Source organism: Furipterus horrens, unplaced genomic scaffold (genome assembly GCF_987537825.1).
Source record: "Furipterus horrens unplaced genomic scaffold, mFurHor1.1.pri manual_scaffold_2, whole genome shotgun sequence".
In the NCBI taxonomy this organism is placed as follows: domain Eukaryota; kingdom Metazoa; phylum Chordata; class Mammalia; order Chiroptera; family Furipteridae; genus Furipterus; species Furipterus horrens.
This window is the reverse complement of record NW_028327172.1, coordinates 820,254-846,625: the sequence shown is the minus strand read 5'-3', so window position 1 is coordinate 846,625 and position 26,372 is coordinate 820,254. Positions and strand designations below refer to the sequence as shown.

At 66.7% G+C, this 26,372-nt stretch overlaps 1 protein-coding gene across 2 annotated transcripts in view; it reads left to right on the top strand.

Annotated features, from left to right (window-relative positions):
- Window positions 1–22,919, top strand: part of MOB2 (MOB kinase activator 2) — a 31,584-nt gene extending 8,665 nt beyond the window's left edge. The window contains exons 1-5 of one of the 2 annotated variants that reach the window (XM_090292632.1): window positions 12,138–12,264; window positions 16,953–17,113; window positions 17,658–17,751; window positions 22,041–22,165; window positions 22,584–22,919. In XM_090292632.1, the coding sequence (XP_090148758.1) occupies window positions 12,155–12,264; window positions 16,953–17,113; window positions 17,658–17,751; window positions 22,041–22,165; window positions 22,584–22,891 (798 nt within the window). In that variant the 5' untranslated portion in view covers window positions 12,138–12,154 and the 3' untranslated portion in view covers window positions 22,892–22,919. Of the gene's footprint in view, window positions 1–12,137; window positions 12,265–16,952; window positions 17,114–17,657; window positions 17,752–22,040; window positions 22,166–22,583 lie in introns of those variants that run through there. The other variant, XM_090292637.1, reaches the window with a different exon arrangement.
- Window positions 22,920–26,372: the final 3,453 nt, after the last annotated feature.

The following is a 26,372-nucleotide window of genomic DNA, read 5'->3' as shown; positions in this document are numbered from 1 at the left end:
ATCTGTTTTTTAAACCCTTGGCCCGCGCCTCACACCATACAGAGAATAGGGGGGCCAGGAAGGAGGTCTGGGGGTGAGGCCTTCCAGAGCAGCACCTGGCAGCCGTGCACCGGATGTGTGCCAGAGGGCCAGGTGTCATTGATGTTTGTATAGTGATTACATGTTGGCAGGACATTTGGGGTTAGGCGAAATATGTTATTAAAACTACTTTTCCCTATTTGCTTGTATGTTTTCATTTTGGCTTCTGGGACCCTAAAACTAAGCTGGTGGCTGGCAGGTGGGCTCGTGGTGTGTCCCTCCTGGCTGGCACTGGTTAAAGGGACATTGGATGCTGTTCCTGGCCCTCGGGCTAGCAAAAGGCTTTTTTTTTTTTTAAGATTTCATATTTATTTTTAGAGAGCTGGGAAGGGAGCAGAAAGGGAGAGAAACATCAGTGTGTGGTTGCCTCTCACATGCCCCCAACCAGGGACCTGGCCCGGAACCCAGGCTTGTGCCCTGACTGGGAATCAAACCGGCGACCCTTTGGCTCACGGTGACTGATGAGGAGACGGGTACCAGTCCCACAGAGCGCTTGGTGGGATTCGCAGGGGCCCCAGCCAGAGGGAGACGCACCCGGTGGGCCAGGGCCACCCCGTCTCAGGACCATAGCTTCCTCTCCCTCACACCTGTGACTGTCACAGAACTGTGCACGCACTGTCTTCCCTTGTAATACTGTGTGTGGTGTGGGTCGCGTGGCTGCCGGTGTCTGGGCTTGAGCCTTCCATCTGTTGCGCTTTCTGTTCTCTGTGCCCATAAAGTGTGCACGTTTCATAACATGACCTGGAACCCACTGTATGCAAGTGCATGTAAGGTGTGTGCCTGTGCACATGTGCACTGTGTGGTTTGCATGCCGCATGGTGTTTACATTGGTGTGGTGTGTGTGATGTGCATGTATGTGTTTGGGGGTGGTGCCTGTACGTGGTGAGTACGTGTGTTGTGCACATGTGCATGTGCGCATGTGTGGTGTCTGGCTGTACATGTGGGCTGCACTGTTCTGTGCGCACATGCGTGTGGTGTGCCCTGAGTGTTCATGCATGTCACGTGTGGTGTTTGTGGTGTGTGTGCATGCACATGGTGTGTGCTTTGTGTGTGGCATGTGCGGTGTTTGTGTGTAACAGAAACCAAAAGACGTGGGGCATGAGCCGTGCGCTGGTTGTTTCTGGTCTTGGCCAGTTCGTTTAAACACGAAGAGTTGGCCCGGCCCTGTGCATCGATTGTACAGCTGCACAGGGGGGTCCAGCGCGTGGGCTGAGAGCTGCAGTCCTAGAGCACATGTGTGTTGTCATGTTAAGAAGCCGGAAGGAGAAGCACAGGCGCTAGGAGGTCCGCGTGGGGCCCACCAGCTCGGCATGGTGCCCTGACGAGAGGTGCGGCTGGGCTTTAAAGGGGGAGGGGACTCTCCTGGGTGTGGGATGTCCTCGCAGGGCCTGCGCCGCGCCGTGGGCTGTGCATGTACATGCCGTGTGCATTCCTGTGTGTGTACAGTTGTGCCTGCCGTGTGTGTATGTGTACCTGCGTGCTGCGTGGGTGTGCATGCTGGGTACGTGCTGCGCGTGTGCACGTGGGCTGCACACCTGCTGTGGGCGGAGGGCGGCAGCTCCTCTTGGGAGGGGCGCGAGTCAGCCGCCTGCCACGGAGACCTGGCCCCTGTGCTGTAAGCAGGGCCTGGACCCACACAGGCTCCCCCGCAGATGCCGTCCTCGGTGCTCCCAGTGCCTCATCCCCGGTTCCACTGTCGGGAGGGGAGAGGGCGGCACCGGGCTCCTCCTGCCTGGCTTGGTGCGCACACGGGTCCCCTGTCCCTTCTGTCTGCCCCTTGCTGGGCGTGTGGTCCTCCTGTTTCCATTTTCTCTGCCCCCTGCTGGGACATGGGCCCCCATTCCTGCTCTCTGGTCCTCCATCCCGGCCTGGCGGCCCCTTCCCATCCCCCCGAGCTCACCGTGAAGAGGCAGGCCCCGTGCCTCTTGCCTTTCCCTTCCTCCGCTCGTGGGGATCCGCAGTGAGGCGTTTGTGCTGCTGAGTCAGAACTGAGGCTCCTTTGAGGAAGTGAGGTCCCCACATTGTTTATGCAGGTGTGACTCTGTCAAGAACATCAAGTTCAGATGCGTGAGCAAAGGCTTTTGCACACCAGGAAAGCCCTGTCTCACATCCCTCCTCCCGTGGGAGCCTTCCGCCTGCACGTTCGTGGCACCTGCCTGGCGGGGCTAGTGCCGGTGCTGCGCCCGCAGGTCAGAGCGGTCCCCGTGGCGGGCGGATGGGCGGCGTGCCTTGGCTGCCAGGCCTGGGCCTCACCGCTCTCTGCGGTGGCAGCAGCTGCTCCTCTGCCTCTCAGGTCCTCTGCTCTGGGTGCTGTGAGGGAGGGCGGAGGAAGCCGCGGGAGAGCTGCTCAGTCCCACTTCGGACAGTTGTCAGAGCGAGTTCTGCAGCCGTCGTCCTTGGTGCTGTCACTGGAGAGCAGACCCACACCTGCCCCGCGTCTCCTCAGTGAGCAGGAGCTGCTGCTGGGGCGGCTCCAAGGGCCGTTCTGCACCCCGAGAGCCCTCTTCCTCCCCCGGGAGCCGTGGGCTCGTGGCGGCCGCGCTTGCCCCAGCCGGGCCTGCTCCCTGGTGCGCGCAGCTCCTGCCCAGTGCCCGCGGCCACCCGGGACGCTGCGCACATCTCTGCCTGTGTCGGGCCGTCAGCTCAGACGAGCACCCACCCGGGAGCCCACGTGTCCCCAGCCCGCGTCCTGCTGCAGGCCTTCCCTCGAGGAGCACCATGGTCCTGGGCGGCAGCAGCAGCAGGGGCCCCCATGGGTGCTGGTCAGTTCCACCCCAACACACGCCCTGGGCTGCTGGGCTTTGGCCACGCATGGAGCCTGGGAGCCGGCGCCTTGCTGCTGGGCTGTTTCCGTGGCATTCCAGCTGCTGCCCTGCTGCCTCGCGGCCTCCACGCGGAGCCGGGCGGAGTGGAGCAGGCTTCTGCGCGGCCCACAGCACCCAGGTGGTTTGCACTCTCAGCCCATAACCCTGCGCCCACCCCGCCTGCCCAGCGCGGCCTCGGCCTGGGCCGCTCCTTTGTTCCCCAGTGGCTTGGCGCTCGCTCTTCCCGCCACGTCTTCGCTGGGCTCGTCCCTTAGCGTTACTCAGGCCTCGACAGCGATGTCCCCTCGCCAGAGAGAACCTGGGCCTCCTGCTTCCTGTTTCCAGGAGACCCCCGCCTCCCCGTCTGGCCATGGCCACCCCTTGCCAGTGTGTCTCCTTCGTTGCACATGTTCACCGGGGGCACCTGGGTGGTCCGCGTTCATCCTAGTCCTCCAAAAGCTGCGTCCTGGCAGCAGGGCTCCGGGCTGCGTGACATGCCGTGAGCTGGCCCCGTGCCTGCCCCGATGCAGGGCTGGGCATGTGTGGGCCGTGCTGGTGGCTGAGCCGAGCCCCCGCTGACCTGTGGGACCCCTGCAGCCCTGTGCGCCTCTTCACTGCCCAGCGCACTGGCCCACACACCAGGCCGGGGCCTGCACGCCGCTATAGGTGGCAGGAGGATGCTGCTTGCCGGGGCTGAGGGTGGCTTCGAGGGCACCGGGAAGACTTCCAGGTGCTCAGCGGGACCACGGTACATTTTCCCGAGACGCAGCGGTGCTGTAGGACCCCGCGAAGGGGCCACTTAGGGCAGCTTTCAGGCACTCAGCTCCTGCTGTCCCGCGCACTGCAGGATGCTTACTGTGATAGTGTTTCGAGGTGACAGGCACAGAGTGGATAGGACGCTGCCTGCGTGCAGCCTGGCCCCGCCATGCTGGACACCAGTCCACGGTCCTCTGGTCAGATTCGAGGGCTCCTTAAGGGGCTTGGCTGCAGCTTCCCAGGGACAGGGAGGCGGGGCAGGTGCAAGCAGTTGTGGACACAAGTGGGGGGCTGTGTTGTGACCCCGGGCAGGAGAGAGTAGGAACCTGGGGCTGGGGCCTGGTCAGGAGGGGGAGCCGGTGAGTGAAGACAGCACTTTCCGGACGCTTGATTGAACGGCAGACGGGTGTGGCTCATGAGGTTAGCACCCTGCCCTTCCCCCCCGGCGGCCTTTGCGTTTTCTGTCCCTGGACTTGGGGGCTGCACTGGAGAATCGCCCCAGAGGCACGGGCACTGCGTTTGCGTCGGTGACTCTGGTGCTCTGGCTCCGAGCATGGCTGCTTCTCGCTGCGCAAAAAGCCTAGAAGGGAGGCCTGGGTCCCCTCCCCTCTTGGGTCCAGGGACCCCAGGCCTGAGGGGTGTTTGCTCCTGTTTTTGTGCCTTTTCCCCCATTGTGGATCTTGCTGAAACCTTCCTGGCCTCTGCTCAGGCTGGTAGGGGCTTGCGTGTGGCCGGAGCCGATGAGGCAGGACTGGAGCCCGGGGACGGGCCGCTTCCACGTTGCAGGGCCGCGGCCCTGTCTCTGTGGCTGTCTTGTTTTGTGTTTATTTATGTTTACCAGGGAGTCAGGCGACCTCCCCTGCCGGGACATTGGGTCACATACTTCCTAGGAGCTGGTGCCTGCTGGGTGGCCAGCATCCTGCCCCGGCCGCGCTGCCGGTGCGTGTGGCCCTCCGTTTGGCAGGGGCAGCGAGCACCGTCACTGCGCCGCGTCATCCGTGGGCGCAGCGTCGCTCCCGGCCTTGGTGAGCTTCTGTGGGTTTGCTGTGCGGGCTCCTGGTCTCAGGGTCCTAGGAGCGGCTGGGGAAGGCCGTTCCTTACTCACTCCCGCAGCTGCGCTCTCAGGCAGAGGCTCTGCCCCGGGGGACAGGTGGGCTGACCTCCTCACGTGTCCTCAGACCCTGGTCAGCAGGGCCTGGCGCCTGCCCTGTCACCGTCCTCGCCGCCGCCTAGCAGGGAGCTTGGGCGTCCCGTGGCTGCTCCCAGGCCCACTTCCCAGAGGCAGCTTCTCGTCCCTCCCACTGGCGAGCGTGTGTTCCGGGGCTTGCGCAGCCACGCTGCTCCGGGTGGGCCCGGGGCGTCCAGGAGCTGGTGCTGGCCTCGCACCCGAGTGCTGCGGTCCTCTGCTCGCTCAGGACACACTGGACGGAGGCCTGTGTCTCCATTTCCCAGGCCGGGAGGCTGGGCCAGGTGCGGCGCTGTGCCTGCTCCGCTCTGGGCCCCCAGCCCGCTCAGCACCGCCTCCTCGCTGCCTTCTCCCGAGGCTGAGGCGTGGGCGTGGGCAGGACGTGGGTCCCGACCAGGCGGGCCGGGAGGGTGCATCCCAGGGCTCGTGGGAGAGGGAAGAGCTGTCGGCACTCCAGCCCGTCCTGGGGTCAGGAGTGCAGGACCCGTGCCCACCAGGGGGCACTGCGGCCCACGCAGGGGGCTCAGGCCCCAGGTGAGGGCAGGGGGTGCCGACCACAGTGCTGGGGGGCACGGGTGTCTCCCCGGGAAGCCGGCAGCTTCACGGGCACAGCGAGGGCCTGCGGAACGCGGGGCTGGCCAAGCCCGCCTCGGGCTCATGTGTGCACACGGCAGCCTCAGAGGGTGCCCGCCGCCCACCAGCGAAATGCACCCCCTGCCAGGAGGCCCTGGACTTCCCGTTGAGGGTGGGGTGACACCCCTCCTCGGTGCATTCTGAAGAGAGCTCGCTTCTGTGACCCCCATCTTCCCGTGAACACTCTTCCTCCCGTGAGCCCTTTCCTCCCACGAGTCTCTTCCAGGAAGTGCCTGAGGGGCCCAGTGCTGGAGGGAGAGGGAGGGTAGCCCTGCCCTCCGTCCCCGTGCCAGTGTGAGGCGCCTTGCGCCCTGAAAAATTCGCCAGGGCTGCCGCTCCCGTTGCGGGGCCCGCTGTTTCCGAGGAGTTGGGTGCAACCAGACGTCACTGTCGCGCTAGCCATGCTAAGGAAGCCTCACTCCATGTGGCGCGTGGACACATGTCCACACTGTGCCTCCGGCGTCTTCTCATTCTTCCTCGGGGGAGAGCAGCACTGACTTTTTAAAGACATTTTGGGCCCCGGCTGGTGCGGCTCAGTGCATTGAGCACCGGCCTGAGAACCAAAGGGTTGCCAGTTTGATCCCCAGTCAGGGCACAGCCTGGGATGCGGGCCGGGTCCCTAGTTGGGGACAGGCGAGAGGCAGCCACACACGTTCATGTTTCTCTCCCTCTGTTCCTTTTTTTCTTCTCTCTAAGAATAAATAAATAAAATCTTAATAAAAAGGTGTCACGGGGGGAGGAGGCGCAACGGAGGGGCTTGCCCATCACGCGTTTCGTGGGGAGGGTCTAATAGCCGAAGTTGCCTTGGCTGTGGGCCCGGGGCAGACCGGTGTCCCTCAGCCTTGTCCCCTCAGCCGTCGGGACAAGGGGCCGTTCCGAGCAGAGTGCTTGTGACGAATCTCTAGAAGCGGACTTCCCAGTCAGAGGCCCCCCCACCCCCGTGCACTGAGGGGCGGGGAGTGCAGCTGAGCCCCCCACACACTCTCGTGGTCGAAGAGGGAGCAGACCGTCTGGCCTTCGCAAGGTCACTGTTGGACTGGAGAGACCCTCTTCCTGCTGCTCTTCACTGACCACAGGGGCGGTCTGTCCCTGCGTGGGCTGCAGCAGGTTTTGGGGTGGGGAGGCATCTCTCTCTCTCCTCGGTTTGCCAGTGTTCTAGTTTGTGGGTTCAGAGTGAGGTCATTCAGAAACCGCGGTCTGCTGCTCACCTCGCTCTCTCCCGGGGCTGGCGGGCCGAGTTCCCGCCCCCACGGAGCTTCACAGACACACTGGGGGGCGGGGGGGGGGGTTGGGGTTGGCCCAGGACCCTGTGGGGCCAAGGACTCAGCAAACCGGGGCCCTGGGGTGGCGGCGTGCCCCCCTCTTGAGGCCGGCCTGGTTTCCGAGGCTCAGAGACCTTTGAGAGGCGGAGAGCCTTCACAGCAGGACATCCTGGGCCCTGCGAGCCAGGGAGTGACAGCGAACAGGCCTGGGTTTTCACAAGAGCCCTCTGAGGACGGGGTCTGGGACCAGCAGGGTGGCCAGCGGGGACCCTGCGGACCTTGTCAGCCCAGAGGCAGCGGGCCTGGAGGCCCGGCTTGCAGGCGGTGGGTCGGAACCTGGTGCTCCTGGCCGGACCCCCGCTGGCCACTGGTCCATGCTGAGTGCCTCCCCAGGCTTCTCTGGACCTCCCCCTGGGGACGCGAAGTTCAGGCCGTGGCATCTCTGCATCCCCTCCCTGTTGGGCACTCCCTCCGCCCCCACTCCGATGCCTCCCCTCTGCGTCCACAGAGGACAGCAGCATTTCCACGTGGAGAGGCGAGTGTCCTTTATCCAGACCAGTGGGCACTGGGGAGGAGGGCCAGGGTCCCTGCCCTCAGCACCGCCGCCTCTGTCTTCCTGCGTGGGACCTGCTGCGTCTCCTTCCCGCAGTAAAACAGCCAGGGACGGGCCCAGCCAGGCCTGCCGCCACAGCAGGCAGGGACAGGGACTAGGCCCGCCAGCCCAGCAGCGTGGCTGCCGGCAAAGCTCAGGGAGCAGAGCTCTCCGGGGCTTTTGGGACCTTGCGCCCTTGCTAGCAGGGGCTGAACACCAGGCACCCCACGTGTGCCTGTGCCGCTTGGGGCTTCGTGCGTGCTTGGGAGGGGGGCTCTCCAGTCTGCGTCCCTGACCCTCCCCTCCCCAGGCCGCTGGCCGCCCTGGAGGACTGAGCTGTGAGGGGCAGCCTGGGGCCCTGGGTGCAGCTGACGGATGGGATGTGACCCGGGACCGGTCCCTTCCCCACAGGCCTGCAGATGGGTGGCTGTGGGGTGGGAAGTCCTCCGCTGCATTGGGCCCCTCAGCCTGTGCCCCTCGGGGCTCCTGCCTTCTCTGGAGCTCTCCCCCCTGTCCTGCATGGCAAGGGCACTGCCATCTGCCCCTGGCATTTCTCTAGGGCAGGGCTGTTTTCTGGCTTGGATTTCCGTGTCTGGTGGGAAAGGGAACAAAGATTCCCAACGTGTCTGCTGGAGGACCTGAGGGTCGCCAGGCCCGTAGGCGCGAGGGCGGCCCTGGGCACTGGGCGGACAGGCCTCCTGCCTCTCCCCAGGCTCCGCTCGACCCAGCGCTGCATCCTGCCAGGCGCTGCTCCCAGCCACCGTCCTGTGGCCTGAGCCCAGGCTAAATCCTGCAGCTGAAGCTTTTATACCAGCCGGGAGGGCGGGGTGGCTTGGCAGGACCCACATTGCCCTTTTCTTGGGCAGCCTGCGCCCTGGCTGCCTGGGCTCGGTGCCTGCTTGGCTGGTGACGGCCGGGGGAGTAAAGAGAGACAGTGTCCCCTGTCCCCTGCCAGGAGCCCACTGGCTTTCCTGAGCCCACGTGACCTTACAGAGGAGCTGGTGAGCACCAGCCTCAGCCCTCACCTGTGCCCGTGGTGGTGGGGCAGGGGCTCCGCTGGCCTCCAGCACAGCAGCTCTGCAAGGGGTGCTGTGTGCTCAGGTCTCGGCCGGCCCCCACCCCTGGGCACCCCGTCCGTGCCTGAGGCTGCCGGCGGTTGTCCGGCAGGTGCCAGTGCAGGGGCCGGCGGGAAGGCGGTCAGCAGGGCCGGGGGCCGGGGGCCGGGCGGCGTGACACTTGGGCCTGAAGCTGGGTGGGGTGGGTGCTGTGGCGGTTGGGGGGGGGGGGGCGGGCGCCTTCCGCCTTCTGACTCTGCCGCAGCCCCGGCCCCGCCACCCACCTCCCAAGCCAGGCGCTCTCTGGCGTCCTGTGCTTTCCTGGTCCCCCTGGTGGCTGGGCTTCTGTGAGCACTTGACCTCCAGCCTGACCCCTGCGGGTGCTCAGCCGGCCTGCCACCAGAGGTCTCCCTGGCTTCCTGGCCTTGGTTGCGCAGGGCTGTGGGGCGAGTGTGGGGGGTGCAGGGCAGGGCTGGCCGTGCGCGTGCGTCTCCTCCGGCGCGGGGTGTCCCCGGCTTTCTCCTGCCCCGACGGCCTCCCTGCTGTCCCGGTGGGAGGGAGGCAGCACGCGCTGCCCCTGGAAGTGGGAGCTGACGGGTCTTGAGAGAGGGCTGCCCGTGCCCTCTCGCCCTCTTGTCTCTGCCGGGACCACAGCGCGCTGGCCAGTGCAGAGGAGGCTTCCCTTTCTGAAGGCACAGGGCCTCTCGGGGGTGCGGGGCGCCAGGTAAGAGCGCAGGCTCGGGCGGGCTGCCTGCGCTGCAGCCGAGCCTCCTCCGTCCCTGCTCAGTTCCTCCTGAGGTTCGAGGGAGCCAACCTTGGAAGGTAGTCGGAGTTGTGGGGGGCAGTTCTGTGGACTGACATCACTCCCGGGCGTGGCGTCACCCCACATGCAGTGTCACCCAGGGAGGCAGGGGCCAGTGCCCTCTGTCACACCCCCTCCCAGGGAGCCCAGGGAGGTCTTGAGGGGGCAGATGAAAGCTCCTTCAACTCAGCTTAGGTCGCCCCAGGCTCCAGTCCCGTGGGCAGGCCCAAGCTGAGCCTGTGTCTGCGGCCACCCTGGTGGCCGGGCTTCAGGGGCCTGGCCTGCGGGGCAGCACAGTGGGAGGGTCCCTCCTCCCTCCTCTGCCCACTGCACCGTGTGGGGTGGGGCCTCCGGCCTCGGGAGGCTGTTTCAGCCCCTGCACCAGTGGCTCCAAAGTCAGCCGTCCCCGCCTGTCCCCTCGGACGCACGCCCGGTGCGCGCGCTCCTCTCCCCTGTAGGGGAGGCCAGGGCAGTGGGGACGGGGCGGACGTGGCCGCCCTTCTGCGCTGCGGCTCTGCGGCTGAGGCAGCTGTGCAGGGAGGGCCGTGTGGCCGCACCTGGCTGACCGTCCGGCCCGGAGCTCTGCCGAACCTTCCCAGGGCAGCGGTGGGCGCGGGGCTGTGGCGTCAGCCAGCTGGGAGCCGAGGGGGCCCAGCCGCCGGGCGCTGACCTCCGCAGAGCGGGGGGCTCAGGAGAGCGCCGCGGGGTGGGCAAGGCGGGGGAGGGAGGGCTCGGCAGAACGGAGCCCTGCAGCCCCACAGTCGCGCACACGCACACCGCTCACAGCCTGTCACGTGCGCACGTGTGCTTGCTACCTCGTGCACACACGTGGCTATACCTCGTGTGTGTGTGCTCGCCCCCCTCACATGCACACATGCTCACGCACGGGCTGGACTCGATTTGCTAGCTTCTCATAGGGAGTTTACGTGGAGGCTGTGCCCTGGTCCTCCTCTCTGCGGTGGTCTCTCTCTGGGGTCCGCCGGGTAGGCCCCCGGTCCCCCGAAGGGCGCGTGTGCGGACGGTGGTGTTCCTTCTCTGTAGACCGGGTAGGGTTCGCCCATACGGCCGCCCGCACCTAGCGTTTCCGTGTGGGAAGGTTTCTAACTATCAATTGAAGTTTTTAGTCTCTTCACCTGTTAGATTTGGTAACTTTTGTTCGTGCCAGAAGCTGCCGGTTTCCTCAGGTTTTTGCTGCTCCCGGTGACCTGTGACTTCTCAGTGTCTCCTTCAGTTTCCCACGCTGGCTGCGCCGCCCCTTTCTGGTCGGTCTGGCTGGAGCATTGCTCTGTCTTCTTAAACTTTTCAAAGCTCTGCAGAGTTCAGTTAATTCTTTATGTGTCACTTTTCCGTGTCACGGGTTTTTACTGTTACCTTCGCTTCTACTTCCTTTGGGTTTAACCTGCACTTCCTTTGTCAGCTGTTTAAGCTGGGGGTATAGGTTACTGACTTTAAGCCTTTGCTTCTAACATAGACACTTACGGTTATAAACCGGCCTAACTGCATTTGACAGATTTTATGTTATGTTTTCATAATCTTTGTTTGCGTTGTTTAATCTGCTAAGTCTATCCCATAAAATTTCATTCTAGATATTGTCATCAGTTCTAGAAACTTCTGTAGGTATTTTCTGGAATTGCCGTGTTTTTTTGAGATCCTAATCTCCTCACTCATTACGTGCATCCTTTCCTTTAAGTCTTCGAGGGTGTTTGCCTTCGCTGTGCCCAGTGCTTGGCCTGCCGCTGGTCTTCCCGCTCACTCCCATGGTGAGGCCCGGGCTGTGCGTGCGTCCCACGCAGAGCGCCAGCCGTTGGTTTGCTGCGGGTTCCGCAGAAGCTGTTGAGGCCTGGGGAGGCTTTCTTAGGGCCGGTCTGGAGAACCAGGCCTGCTTCCCCCCGCCCCCCACTCCCCCGTGGGGGCCCTTGGCCTCTGCTCTGGGTGTGGGAAGGCCTGTCTTCCTGCCCTCTCACCCTCTGGAAGACCCCTTGAGCTCACGGCCCCCTGGAGCTGCTGTTCGCCAGGCCCTGCATGCCCTCGGCTTCTGCGGCTCTGTCTGTCCTCCCAGAGCCCCCTGCCAGTCTGGCGCCCACTGTGCACACCCGGCAGCAGCCCTGCTGCGGCGGTCCCGGCCTCCACGCCGCCTGCCCACCGCCCCCGCCCCTTCCCCAGGCCTGGCCTGTGCGCCGTGATGCTGGCCAGCAGCTGCAGTGAGCTGCTCCGTATGTTCCTCCCAGTCCACAGGTGTTGATGGCGGCTGTCCAGGCCCGTGTCCACGGCTTTGTCCTCGCAGAAGGGGGACTGCGAGTCCCGGGTGCCTTGTGCTGCCCGCGCATCGGCTTTGAGCTCACCCGTCGTTCAGGGGTTGTCGTTTCTGGTTCCCTGAGCGCTCTGGCCTTTCTGTTCTAATCTTGGCGCTTCCGTCCTTCATAAAGAAGGCTGTGGCTACCCAGTACTCACACTGGGTGCTGTGGACATTTCCGTCCGGTCTGCGGCCCCTGGCCACTGCGGGGGCAGCCTCTGCCAGGCCTGCTAGCGCCCGGTCTGGATGCTCCGGGGCCGACTTCGTCTTCCCACGGCTGACCGTGTGGGGGTGTGCCGCGAGCCTCTTGCCACTCCGCAGCCCCACTGCGCACCCGCCTGGCTTCTTGTCTCACAGCGTGGGGGCCAGGCAAGGGTGCTGCTGCTCCCAGGGGAGCTGCCTGGGCTGTGGCCAGGGGCCTCAAGGTGCCGCCCAGGCGCCCCCGACAGGCCGGTCCCTGGGGCTCTGCCCTCCCCACAGAGCCCCCGCCCGCAAGGCGCCACTCTGAAAAGTCGGCTGGGACACGCCCCAGCTCCCCAGTGAAAGGAGGGCTGTGTGTCTGCCTGGCCAGAGCCCTCCTGTCCCCTGCCGGCCTCTTTGGCTGGTGCTGCCGGCTCCCCAGCAGGCTGCCCCGGGCGGGAGCTGTGTTGCTGTGGGCTCCTGCTTCTCTCTCCACCCCTGCGCCGCCCCAGCATGCTGGGGGATCACAGCGGTCTCCCCGCAGACCGGGCTCTGCTCAGCCAGCCCCCCAAAACTGGACTCAGCTGCAAAATGGTGCTTCAGGCCGTCGGCAAAGTGCTCAGGTGACGGGGGCACTGAGGGCTGTCTGATTGTCCCTGGTCCCTGCCCCGGGGGTCAGGCTGAGGAGGAGGGGCCGCTGGTGTGTGCTTCTCCCCTCACCCCGTGGCTGAGGGGCCACAGCCGCCAGCAGGATCTGGTTGGAACTTTGTTTGCAGGGAGGTTTCCCCTAGACGCCCGCATTTCCTGCTGCTTGTGGGAGGGAGGGAGTTGGCCCTGCGGGGGAGGGGCCCGTCTGCGTCTGGGAGCTGAGAGTGGGCCGGCTGGGCAGTCCTTCTGGCCACAGCAGTCCCGCTTCGTCCCTGTGAGCCTGCTGGCTGGGCCCTTCACCCCCGGGCCGGGTGACCGGGCCTGTCCGTGAGCGGCCTTGTCCGGAGCACTGACACGGGCCGGGTCAGCCAGCCCTGCGGGGTCCTCACCAGAAACGCCAGGCCGCTCCTTCCACCTCTTCCTCCTCTGACCCGCCGCAGTAGACCCTCCAGTGCCCCCCACGCCCCGGGGGGACCCGCTGCAGCGCCTTCTGAGTGGGACTGGCCGCGCCGGGTGCTCGGGGCGGGGGGTGCCCTCCTGGGGCCAGGGGCCAGGGGCAGGGCCAGCCCAGGCCGAGTGTCACAGTTGGGCTCAGGTCAGGTCTGCTGCCACCTGCCTGCGGGTCCTGACTGTTCAGTGAAAGGGTCTCTGGCCTCAACAACGTCACCTTCACTGTAAGGGAACTGAGCGAGTCTGTAGTGAGGGTCTGCGGGGCGGGGGTGCTTGTGGAAGAACCTGTGTGTGTCTGGGCCTCCCGTGGCCCACCTTTCCTTTCCGCAGGGCCCTTGCACACATGGGTCAGCCGCGTGCCACACGGGGCTCACGCAGTACAGGTGGACTCCAGAGCCCTGCCTCTTAGGCAGCTCACCAGCGCTGTGGCCTTGTCGTGCCAGGCGTGAGGTTCGGGGGGGGGACACGTCAGCGGCACTCCCCAGGGTGCTGGTCAGCTCGGGAACAGTGACTGACTGGGACAGCGTGGGGCGCTGTGGGCGCTCCCTGCGTGTGCACGGTGGGGAGAGCCGCAGAGAACGACAGCAGACGCTCTGGCAGGCCCTGGGGTAGCCTGAGGCCTGAGCCACGCTCTGGGGGCCTGGAGACTCCAGGAGAAGAGGCGACCTGGCCAGGGGTCTGAGGGTGGCTGCGGTGCGCCTGCCTTGCGGGGTTGGGGTGCTCACAGCCCTTGACAAGCCCTCGTCCGGCTGCAGGGCAGGGCCCCCCCACCCCCCCGGCGGTCACTGGGGCCTGTGAAAGCCGCCTTGTTTGGGGTGCTGCCTGCCAGGCAGCCCAACCCAGAAAAACGACCCGCGTTTCCCCCTCCCGGCATTTGGCCGGCCACAGCCTGGGGCGGTCTGGCAGGGACTGGGCGGGGGTCCCGGGGTGGCTTCCCGGCCTTCAGCTTTCCAGGCTGTGCCAGTGGGGGGTGCGGGGGCGCCAGGCCAGTTGGGAACAGAAAGAACAGTCTGGGCTGGGAGCCCCTGAGCGTCAGAAGGACAGTTTTCAGGCCCCACCCAGGGCCCTGCATCGGACACTGGGGGGTCAGCGCGGCAGTGAGCCCATGTTCCCCAGCCCCAGGGGTGCCCTCGTGTCTGGGCCTGGCCATCGGGGGGCAGGGCTGACCCCCAGCTCGGGCCTGTGCCCCAGAGTGTCCTAGGAGGGTCTTAGGAGCCTGGACTCCGCTGTGCCGCCGCCCGAGAGCAGGACGCGTGCGGAGGCCCCGCCACCCCCACCCCAGCAGCTGTTGCTGAGGCTCCTCTGGGCCCAGGACCTGGGCTCCTGAGCTCCGTGCCCCCGCCCACGGGCGGCCTGGGGTGTGTGCGGCGGCCGCGGCTTGGGGCGTCTTGCTGGCCCTGTCTGCCCTGTCCCTGGCAGCCCTCCCCACCGGGTCCCCTGGCAGGCGGCTGCCACAGGCCCTTTCCGTGGAGCGGTGTGCTGGGGCCGCTGCTCACGGGCCCGCAGGTTCCTGGGACCTTGCTCCCCTGCACCTTCCGCCGCTTGTGTCCCCACAAGGCTGTGTCCAGACACAGCCACCTCTGGTCACCCTGCTTCCAAGGCCTCCATGCTTCTCTTCTTCCCATGGCGCACCTCCCAGGTCTGCCTGAGCTCTCCCAGCACCCACGAGGGGTCATGGGGGGCACACGAGGACACACACACGAAAGGCTGAGTGGGACCCGGGGGAAGAGGGCAGGGAGCATCCTGCCTGGCCTGCTCCCTGTCCAGCGTCACTCGCTCTGCCCAGTGAGTTTTCGTTACTATTGCTCCTCGAATGGTGGGGCCACGCCTGCCGGGGTGTCTGGGGGCTGTGGGACCCTGGGCTGTGGAGCAGGGCAGCATTTGGCAGTTGGCATGCTCCCTCCACTGGCCCCCCCAGGTGCTTGGTGCAGCAGGTGGGAGCAGCGCCCACCCTGCTCCTCGGGCTGGACTCCTGCCTCGTAGCCGCAGGCCTCCCTCCCTCCTGCTGCGTGGCCTCTCCCCACACAGGTGGGTCCTGTGTCTGTCGGGGCGTGGCGGGCAGCTGCAGGCCCTCTGGTGAGGGGCCCGCGTCTCCCCAGAAGTGTCTGGGGGACGGGAGGCACACAGGCCGGTGTGCGGTGCCCGCAGCAGCGGCACCCTCTGCCGGGGTCTGCCTATGGCCACTCACATCCCAGCTGCCCGCAGGCTGGTGCTCATGCGTGTTCCCGGAGTCCCCAGGTGACATGGCTCCTAAATGGCAAAGTGGGGAGGCGGGTCACAGCCTGGTCCCCACCTTGCTCTGTCCCCACTCACACGATCATGGGACCCCCCAGACCCAGAGGCCGAGGCGGCGTGTGGCCAGTGTGCACTGAGCACGTGAGGGGGCTGGCCCCGGCTCGTGGTGGGACCCTGCCGGCTGTGGGCGCCCACGCGTGCAGAACGGAGGCCAGCCCACGCGCCGGCGTGTCCTGCTGGCTGTTCCTTCCTGCCTGGGGCCACAGGCACAGGACTCTCCGGGCCCATCGTGCCTTCTGACGCTCAGTAGCAGAGACCCGGGGTCAGGGCATCCCACACCCACCACCCTCTCCAAGGGGGTGTCCTAGGGTGTCAGCAGAGCCCCTGGGTGCACTCAGCCCTTCCTGGGGCCCGGTCCCCCATGTGCTCCGCCCCATCCTGGCTGAGGGGCTGTGGGGCTCTGGGGAGCACATGTCCACACTTGTTCCGAAGGGACAGCCTTGCCCCATCATGGGGCCCCCAAAGGGCCCACGGTGTGTGCGGCCTCCGTGCCTGCAATACAGCTTGGCCCACCCACGCAGGGTCGGGACCCCAGGGTCAGGGGTCAGGGCCTGTCCCACCAGCCCCCAGAACACCGCGGCCCCGCTTGGCCCTGGTGCAGCCGCGCCGCCCCCAGAGGACCAGCACACGGCTCCTTTTAAGGCGAAGAGCCGCTCTGAGAAGCCAAAGGGGAACATTTCCCTGGCGTCCGGGGAGCGTTTTTCCGTCCTGTGTCTCTTACATAAACTGCCAGCAACTTTGCAAAACAGAACAAAAAAGGGCCAGGACGGGCAGCTGCAGAGTCCTTTCACCCCCCACAGGCACCACCCTCTTCCCCCCGGGCGGGCTGGCAGGGGGACGCCAGGGTCTGGGTCAGGCCGTAGGGACAGCGACAGAGGCCTGGAGTGAGCAGGGGGCCACTCCTCTGCGAGTCTGAGGACCCTAAGTGTGTTCTGGGGGGGCGGGGCCGCACACCCGCCACGGCCCTCCTGGGTCGCGGAGGAGGGGCGGGTTTGGCACTGCGATGGCCCCGTGGCCGTCGCCGTGCTCCCACCGTGTGTGACAGACACAGTGACCTGTGTCAAGCCCAGCCTGGGCCAGCATGTCCAGCCGTGGCTTTGGGCTGCCCGCTGGGCAGTTCTCCTTCTTGGGGTCGTGCCATCTCGTTGGCCTGCCTCAGCCGATGCACCACGGTCCCGCCAAGAGGCAGAGGCCCTGCAGCGGGGGCCTGGGGGCGTGGTCTGCCACCAGGGCTCACTCCTCCCACGGCATCAGACGCTTTAGGGACGTGTATTCACTCGTGTAAAAATAGCCACACAGGCCTGCTCTGTATTAAATAATACCACGTTTTTCTGGGAAAGAACTATTTTCCTAAACAACAAAAAATTTTAGTGAGAAGTGGCCATTTCTGCAAATGCCAGTAGCACAGGCAGGCAGGGCAGGTGTCGTGTGGGTAAACCTGGAGCCCGTGAGACAGGAGGCCTGGGTCAGGGGGTCGGGGGTCGGCACATGGCAGGAGCTTGGTAAGGACGCTGGCCTGCCTGCCTACCCAGTAGGCTCTGCTCAGGGCTCAGCTGAGTGATGCCCATCCCCGTGTCCTGCTTGTGGGTCCTGCCTTGGAAGGCCAGGTCTCAGGCATGGGCCAGGCCGGCCTCAGGACCAGGGTGCCACACATCAGGGAGGACCCAGAGCTCCAGGCTGGCCCCGGGATGTCAGGTCACTGGCCCGTGTCACTGCATGCCCGTCCCCCGTGCAGTGGGAAGATGCTGGCCGGGGACAGCACGCGGTGCCCAGTGGGAGCAGAGCCTCCCAGAGCACCTCTAGCAGACGCCTTGGTGTCCCGCTGGAGTGGCAGGGACAGCCCCGCCTCTCCTCTGGGGCCTGGGCGTGGGACCCATGTCTGCGATTTCGTGTGCTGACAGTTCCCTTCTCTCGGCAGGAAGTCCAAAGCGAAGCCCAACGGGAAGAAGCCGGCGGCCGAGGAGAAGAAGGCGTACCTGGAGCCGGAGTACGCCCAGTCCAGGATCACGGACTGCGAGTTCCGGGAGCTGGTGGTGCTGCCCCGGGAGATCGACCTCAACGAGTGGCTAGCCAGCAACAGTGCGTGGGGCGGGGCCTTGGGGACCCACAGCCCCGTCTGCCCACATGGCCTGGGGCCCGGGCGTCACCCCCCAGAGGCTCAGGTTGGCTGGAAGCTGCCACTCAGGGTGGCCAGCCCTACAGTGCCTCGAGGGGACTCGGTGGGGGTCGTGGTCGGCCTGAGGCCGGGCTCACAGGAGCCGAGGGAAGGTCTGCGGCTCGAGGTGGGATTCCACGGGGAGGGGTGGGCTCTGTGGGTGGGGGCTGCAGCTGGCGTTCGGCTCAGGGGCCGTGGGCGTCATCGGTGGGATGTCTCTCTGCCCCCCGTGGAGGGCTCGGTCCCGATGGCCGCCGGCTCCACCCCTGCTCGGTGCCTGCCGCCCAGGCCTGTGTCTGCCTATTTGACGGTGGCTGGCGGCTGTCCCCACACCGGCTGCTCCACGCAGGGCCTGCGTCTGGTCGGTGAGGAGCACCGGCCACCCCAGGTCCGAGTGCAGAGCCCCAGCCCCAGGCGGTGGCCTCGTCCGAGGGGGCAGAGCTCACACCAGCCCTTCTCCCCACACAGCCACCACGTTCTTCCACCACGTCAACCTGCAGTACAGCACCATCTCGGAGTTCTGCACCGGGGAAGCGTGCCAGACCATGGCCGTGTGCAACACGTGAGTGCCCCCGCGGGCCCCGGGCGGGGCGGGGCTCTGGCCCTGGTGCTGCGCTCCTCCCCACACCCCCCACTCTCCTGGTGTGCGGGCGAAGTCTCCCTGGGGCCTGGGGCCTGGCAGAGAAGCAGGAAGCAGAGCCCCCCTCGTGTGGCGCCCGTGGGTCCACGGGGCCAGAGCTGACCAGAGGCCAACAGGCCGTGTTCTGGGGACGGGAACCTTCCCACGGACACACTCTGTTGCTTTCCTGGGACAGCAGCCCCGTGGCACTGCCCGTGCCCCCTGCTGCAGCTGGTGGCTCTCAGGTGGAGCCGCTCCTCGGGCTCCCGCTGTGCACAAGGGGTGGGCCGCCGGCGGCTGGTGCTGCTCACCCCTCCAGGCGCCCGCACACATGCTCACCCTTAGCAAACAGCCGTCCCCGAGGACCCGGCCCTGCCGCTCTGCCCAGCTCCTGAGCTCAGCGCAGTGGGAGAGCGCCGGCCTCTGGAGTGGAAGTCAGGGAGGTGGGTGCCAGCCGGCAGGAGGCTGGGGGCCGAGCGGGGGCCATGCGGGCTGTCCTGTGTCCCTTCCGTGTGTAGGCCGTGCTGGCTTCCTGGCTCAGACCCAGGCAGGGGAGCTCAGCTCTCAGCCCCGGGGCTGCCCTCGGGGCCCCACTGGGTCACGGGAACAGGTGCACACAGCAGCGGCTCTCTAGGCCTTGCCTGCCAGGGAAATGCCCCTGGAGGTGGCTGAGGTGTCGTGTCCCTGGCTGGCCACTGACACATGGCCCAGGGGAGGCGAGGCAGGGGCGCAGCTCCAGGTGGGCTCGGGGAGGAGGGCACCCGTGGGCCAGGGGTGGGCTCTGCAGCACAGTAGGGAGAGCAGGGGTGGGACCGTGGAGTCGCGTGTGCCACGTGCTCAGGGGGGTGTTTGCAGCTACGTGCCGGGCCAGGCGTCTGAGGCGGCCCGTCAGCAGGCGCAGGGGGAGCCGGGCTCGCTCGCTGCCCTGCCACCTGCCTTCGGTACCCACGTGTTTGAGAGGCTCACGGAGCAGCCGAGGTTTGGCGTCGGGCTGGCGGGTGCGTGGGCGCCGGCCCCGCCTGTGCGTAGAGATGGGCGGGCCTGAGCCCCCCACTCCCGCCCCCTTGCCCCAGGCCTGCTGTGCGGGCTCGTGGCCGCCTTGTATTGGTTGACGTGTGCGTGACGAGTGGAAACGCGCTTGCTACTTAAGAGAAAGGGGCGGCGCGCCACAGGCCCAGAGCCACCTGCGGCCCACTGACCAGCGGGCAGCGTTGCCGTCCTGGGTGGGACGGGCACAGGGAGCCTGAGGCGTGATGGCCGAGGAAAGGGGTCTGCAGACATGCGAAGCCGGGTGAACTTGAAATGGCACGGATACACGCAAGGAGCCCATTCGCTGACCGTCAGTCAGGCCGCTGGAAAGAAGGGACCAGGAGCAGCGGGCCCCATGCACAGACCCCGCGGGGACCCCGACGGGGGCCGCCCTCGGGAGCCCAGGGCCGGCAGAAGCAGTGTTTCTCAGGTGCGGGAGGAGTGAGCCGGCCGTCCCTGCAGAGCGCTGCCCCTGGCCAGGCACAGGCACCCCTCGCAGGAGAGTCCCTAGGAGCAGACCTGCTCCGGGCAGGGCAGCGTGGAAGAGGAGCACGCGCGCGCGCGCAGGGGTGGACGTGGCCGCGCCAGCACAGGAAGCTCGGCACCGCAAGCACAGCACGGGGGTGGTGCGTCTCAGGGCCCTGGTGCAGCCCCTCAGAGACTGTGTGAGTGACAGTCACAGTCGCGATGGGAAGGCGTGAGCACGGGAGCGACTGTCGTGGCGCACGTCGCTGAGGTGGCTCCGCAAGCGCAGCCTCGTCACTGGCGGGAAGTGGGACAGCGGGAGTGGGTCTTCAGCTCTACGGTGTCGGCCAGAAGCTCACTTTAAACGCAGCCACACAGGTTCGAAGTCAAGGGACAGGAAAAGACGCCCCGGAGAGGCGTGAAGCAGCTGACTTCAGAGCAGGGGCCGTCGGAGGCATGAAGGAGGCGTTTACAGGAGCATCAGCTCATCAGGAAGGGCGCGCCGCACCCAGTGACACAGCTCTCTGTGGGGCAGGCGGACAGAGCGGACGCAGGACGTCCTGTCGCGGTCGGAGACGCCAGTGCGCTCGTGCGGCGGGCGGCGGGCCTGCTCCACAGGAAGTCGGCGAGGAAGGGGCTCAGTCCCACGCTCCGTGAGCTGGCCGCCTGGGTCCTGACGCTTCATGAGCTTCCACATGAAGCAACTAGAAAAAAAAAGAAACCCAAACTGGGCAGGAGAAAAAAACAAGAGCAGAAAGCACTGCAATTGGCTTCTGAAAATGGAAGGGAAAATGGATGAAACCAAAAACCGACTCCCTGAAAATATCAGTAGAATTGACGAGTGTTTAGCGGGACGGGCAAAGCTAGAAGAGGTTCCAGTGATCAACACCAGGAGCAACAGGGTCCCACACACCCGGCAGGTGCTAAAAAGATAACGGGAGGCAGGCCCAAGAAAGTCTACAGCTCAGAGCAAACGCCCGGCCCTTGGAAGGCTCAGAACATCAACGTGCCCCGAGGCAGCGACAGGAACGGAAGGTGCCCGACTGGGAAGAAGCAGAGCCGCCGCCGCCGTTCACTGGCCTCCTGTGGACCATGTTGAGAGTCCCATTGATTTCTAGTGGAAGATAGAAAGGATGAGTCCGTTTAGCAAGGGCAAGCAGCACCCCGGTCAGCCCTAGTCTGCGCCCTGGTGACATGCAGGGGACCCCCGGCGGCTTCCGAACGACAGACACCCAGACGTGCGCCTGTGGAAGCATCTGGCACGGGGCAGGCCCACGGCAGGCCCCCGGTGCCACGGAGAACGCAGGGACGCCCTGTGCTGTGGGCTCCTGGGGCACAGGCCCCGCACAGACCCGTGCCTTCTGCACGGTGGCGGCTGGAAGCCGGCTCCCTCCCGTGTTTGCTTTGAGGGCAGAGGCCCCAGCGGAAGCTGCGGCGATTCTGACAAAGAGCAGCAGTCGGGAGAGTGTGGTGGCGAAGGGACAGGCCGCTGTCAGGGACGGGTGGACAGAAGCAGACCCACACAGCTGTGGCCTTTGGTTTTGGCAGATGCAGAAGAACTTCCGTGGAGAACAGGCAGTCCTTCCAACCCGCAATGTTGGAGGAATAGGTCCTGCACCAAAGAAGAGCCACGTGCTTGACCGGAGCCGCCCGCTCTCCGCCCTCGCGCCCTCTCGGCTCCTGTGTGTGTGTGGGAGGCAGCGGCCCGTGCAGCAGAGCGTGGGTGGAGCTCCGGGTGACATCGTGCATTGAGGGCTCTTGGTCGGTGTGACATGAGGCTCGGCCAGTGACGCGGGCAGGATGTTGGACCGGAGGGGACGGAGCACTCTGCCTGGGGGCGGAGAGACCAGCAGCCAACAGGTGACCTGAGCAGCAAAACAGTCCAGTTACCGATGGGTGAAGGCTCAGACTGACAGACAGATGGCCCGAGGACAGGAGGACGGCAGAGGGGCCCCCGGGGGCCCACACCATGAGTGGGGGGGACGGAGACCGGGATGAGGCTGGTGCTGGTGAGGGCGTGGAACAGCGCTCTGAGGACGGCGTGGCGACCCTTACAGAGGGCGGCGCTCGCCCACCGTGGAAGCGACTCTGCACTCGTGGACGCCCCCCCGACAGCAGAGGGCATCGCACTGACACGCAGGCCGGACCCACCGTGGCCCATGGCCCTCAGCAGGTCTCTCCCTGCAGCAGTGCGTTCCAGGGAGAAGGAAGGGTCCGGGCCCCCGCACGACGCCCTGGCCGGGCGGCACATGGCGTGCCTGGGGACAGCACAAGGGGGCGGGGCCGGGCCCAGGCTGGGGCCTGCATCTGCTGGGGGCGGGGCTGTGCCGCAGCAGCGAGGCCGCATTGTGGGGGTGTGGAATGAATGGGGACGGGGGGAGCAGTGGGGAAGGCCGCGCTTGACTGGCCGCCAGTGTCCCTCGGAGCGGTGCCCAGGTCCCCGGTGTGGGCATGTGTCCCGTCTGCAGCCGCGGGGGCCGGACAGGGCTCCTGGGGGGTGGGGGGGCCGCTGTGGCGCCTCTGTCGACTCTTCTGCGCATTCACATGGCAGCGCCTGTCCTGGACGCTGAGCAGATTTGGTGCGAGCGGACCCCTTGTCCGATGCAGCTGCGGGTCCCCAGAGGTCTGTTCCCGGGGGCTCTGCGGGCAGGAGCATGGGCACCTCAGCACCTCCACCAGGGCGGTCACCCACTGGGTGCCACCTGCTGACCCCGTGACCGGCTCCTGTGTCCCCACAGACAGTACTACTGGTATGATGAGCGGGGGAAGAAGGTCAAGTGCACCGCCCCGCAGTACGTCGACTTCGTCATGAGCTCTGTGCAGAAGCTGGTGACAGACGAGGACGTGTTCCCCACAAAGTACGGTAGGTCTCAGCGGCATGGGGCTGGCCACAGGCCAGGAGGAGCAGAAGCCGGTGACTTTGCTGGGGTGGGGGGGTCAGCCCAGCCTGGCTCGCGAACCCACCCCTGAGCTGGGGCTCGGCTGGGGCCTGGCAGGGGCTCCAGCCGTCCTGAGCTTCTGGGGGCCTTGCCTGGCTGAGCGGGGTGCTGTGGGCCCCCATGGGACCCCCAGGCCAGTCCAGGTCTGAGCAGTGTGTGGAGGGTCCCAGGCCCCGGGTTGCAGGGGACCAGGACCACTCAGCAAGCTCCCACCGTCTGGGCAGCCCAGGAGGGCCGCTCTCAGGCCGGGACGGCGCCCGTGTGGCGGAGGGCCGCTCAGCGAGGGCTGGGGGGCGGCCCCAGCAGCGGCGCAGGCCCGAGTGACGCGGCCCTGTCCTGCAGGCCGAGAGTTCCCCAGCTCCTTCGAGTCCCTGGTGAAGAGGATCTGCAGGTACCTGTTCCACGTGCTGGCGCACATCTACTCGGCCCACTTCCAGGAGACCCTGGCTCTGGAGCTGCACGGACACTTGAACACGCTCTACGTCCACTTCGTCCTCTTCGCCAGGGAGTTCGGTCTGCTGGATCCCAAAGAGACCGCCGTCATGGACGACCTCACGGAGGTGCTGTGCGGCGGGGGCCGCGGCGGGGGCGGCGGGGACGGGGCCGGCGGCGGGGGCTCAGGGGCACAGAACCACGTGAAGGAGAGGTGAGCCGCACAGCTGGGCCGGCGTGCACGTGTGCAGGGACAGCGGCGCGCGCGGGAGGTCGGGGGGGGTCCGCCGCCCGGCCGGCCTGCGAACCGGGGGCCCGAGCCGGCGTCTGCCTGCACCCCGCGCCGCGTCCCTGCCGATGGGTGAGTGCTGCCCGCCGGGAAGCACCTTGGACTCCTGCCGTCACTCAGCGCACAGCACAGGACTGCTGTCCGCTCCCTCCCGCGGGTCTCCTTCCCTCGGCCCTCTGTGCGGCCCGGCCCGCCTCCCCGGGGCTCTGCCCTGCGCTCGCTCTGAGAGAAGTCGCTCGCCCGTGAAGCAGCTCCTGCCGGGGCCTCGGGCTCCATGGTGTCCTGGGTGTCGGGCTGCATTACTGTAGGTCCTCCCGCCTCTCCCCTTCGCTCTCCCGGCCGTGCCCGCATCTCGGCTGGTGGCTGCTTGGCGTGGGGGTGGGGGCAGGCCAGCGGCGGCCTGTCCTGTCCCCCTTCCCCCTGCCACAGCTGTCCAGGAGGGACGGCAGGACAGGCTGGGCCCGGGGCGGGCAGGCGCCTGCCGTGTGAGACGCAGCTGCTGGCAGATGGCGGGGCCTGCGCGCTCTGCTTGCCTTTCGGTCGAATAAAAAGAGTTCTCTCAGGTCATCGCCCGTCTGTCCTCAGCGTCTCCGTGGCTTGTCCCCCTTCCTTTGTCTCTCCACCCGGGCGGTCCCTGCACACACCCCGGGCTGGGTCAGAGTCCTCACCAACACCCTTCCTGCCAGCAGCCGCAGGCTCCCGCTGACCCCACGCGGCAGGGCTGGCCACGGGAAGCGGGGGTGGGAGGGAAGGCACACTTGTGGCCTGTGTCCCCAGCAGGTCCGGCCCACTCCCTCTGTGCTGCGTCTCCGTGCAGGGCGCAGGCACCCTGGAGCGTGAACAGGAAACGGCTGGGGCTTCCCCGCCAGCCTGGCACAGGGCACGGGGGAGCTTGCGGGCGTGGGGTCGAGAGGCATTGGGCTCTGTGCTGCACACGGAACGCTCGAGCTTGTCCCGGCTCTGGTGGCAGAGAAGAGGCGCTCTAGGTCCCCGTCCCGTCCTGACCGCACTCCCGGCATCGTGGGCAGCTCTCTCTGGTTGTTGGTTTCAGTCTCACGCACCCCTTAAATGGTGGGGGCCCTGGTCTCTGTCTCGTGGGGTCCTGGCTGCCCTGCGCTCCCGATGGAGCCTTTCTCTGCCTCCCCGGCACCGTCAGTCTGGGCCCAGCTGGAGACCAGGCCCTCCCAACCCGCCTTCTCGCCCCACGTCACAGCAGCCTCCGCCTGCCCCTGAGAGCTGCCTTCTGCCTGGGGCCTCCCCATAAAAGCCAAGTGCACACTGGGGCGCCTTGCCTTTCCCACCTGCCTCCCGCCTCCCTGCGGTGGTCCGGCCCTGACCCCCGCCGGCACTGGAGCACTGTCCCGCGGGCTGCGCAGGGGTCAGCTGGGCCAACTGCACACTTCCTGGTGCTTGAAGTCCCATCCCCGTTGACTCAGTCTGAGGGTGGCCATCAGCATCATCCCAAAAGGTTCCACCCGTGTGTCCTGCTAACGCGCTCGTGCTTGGAGCCCCGGGGAAGCGCCACCAGCCCTGCTCCGCCCCTTGGAGTCCATTGGGCATGTGTCCCTGTCCCCGCCTGGTCAGGGGCCCGGGGGAGCTGGGCAGCCTCCCCGTTTCCTGTCCGTCCCGGCTGTGCCGCAGCAGTGCCTGTGTCCTGTCCCTCAGGGAGGCTGGGTGGTCCGCGCGGCCCCCATCAGCCCGGCCTTGCAGGCCCAACACAGCGCCCTGGGGCCTCCGGGACCGCTCAGCACCAGTGCTCGCGCCTCCTTCTCCCCGCTTGGCGGGCTGTGTGTCTGGGGCCTGTCCTGCCCTGGCTTTGGAAGCAGATGACGTGTCCCCTGTCAGGTCCCCAGGTGGGGAGGCAGCTCCTTGGGCTGGAGCGGGTCGCACACAGGGACCCGCCCTGCCTGACTCAGTGTCCCCGTGAGGCGTGGGGTGGCTCGCTGCTGTAACTTGGGGACCTGGGATGAGGTGGCTGGTGAGCCTGAGGTGGGCATGAGGCGGGGACAGAGTGTGGCAAGAAGGACGGTGCCCCCTCCCCACACGTCCGTGGCCCGATCCCTGGCACCTGCGGGTGTCACTGCACAGGGCATGCAAGCGGCAGGCGGACCAAGGTTGCTAATCAGCTGAGCCTGAGACGGGGAGAGTCTGGGCACAGTGTCATCGCCAGACCCTTTCAGACGGGCACAGGAAGACCCAGGGACAGCAGCGCAGGGGACGCAGCCCAGTGCTGCTGGCCTGGAAGGCAGAGGGCGGGGCCTGCGGCTCTGGAGGCTGGGAAACGCCGGGAAGTGGGCTCCGCTGTGGCCGAGAGACTCGGTTCTGAGACCCGCTTGGGACCCCAGCACGTGGGGTGGACTCATGCTGTGTTCTAGCAGCCACATAAGACTCGCCGGTGACAGGACGGGCCCTGGGGCTCACAGGGTCTCCGCAGGGGTGCGGGGGAGAGGGTACGATCTGCACAGCGCTCAGCCCGGCCGGACCCCGAGGGCGTGGGGCGCACGGCAGCACTCGGGCTGGGAGCCCAGGCCAGTGCGGGCTCCTCCCCGGCTGCCCTTCTCTCTGAAGTTTGCCACTGGCCACCCTCGGCCCCTGCTGACTCTACCCCTTGCTGGTGGCGGGGCGGGTTTGGGGGTGCAGCCAGGAAAGGGGAGGTGTGAGGGGAGGAGAAACCAGTGAAGGGGACACTGACTTGGTGATTCAGCTCCTGGTGGCCTTGGGTGACGAGGGAAGGGGCCCTGAGTGTGGGGAAGGGAGGGCCTGGCCCCCTGCAGGGGCAGCTCCCTGGCTTGGGTGGTGTCCCTGGGACCGGCCTGCGGGACTTTGGGGCTCCCCTCCTGCTCCAGGAGGCCCTGAGGCCTCACGGTGCCCAGGGTGGCCTCGTCTCTGCCCAGGAGCGTGCGCTGCGTGGCCCTCCGCCTCCATTGCCGCCTGAGGGCGTGGCCAGAGTCGGGGCAGGCCCTCGGCTGAGCGTCCTCCTGCGTGCCAACTGCTGGCACTCACTGCGGGGACACGAGTCCCACCATCTCCCTGCCCCCTCGCCACGGCAGCCCTGGGAGGCCGGCTGGGCTCCCTGCGCTGCACGACGTGCCCGCAGCAGCGTGTGACGCCCAGCGAGGCCTCACGTGTTTCACCGTCTGTGGCTTTGCTTTTGTATCAGTGAGTATCAGTGCCGACAGTGTTTGGCGTGGTTCCTGTTACAACCGAGAGAGCGCTTGGGGTCAGCAGTGGGGCTGGGGGCCGTGGCCCTTCCCGTGGCGGGCCTGTGGGGTGTCCCGTGGTCTGTCCTGGTGGGGCTCCAGCCCTGTCCCCGCTGAGGCTGGCCCATGGGGCGGCTGGTGAGGAGGCGGGCGCGTGTCCACAGCCCCTTGGGTGAAGCGGAGCCGGAGGAGTCGGGGCGCTGCTCTGTG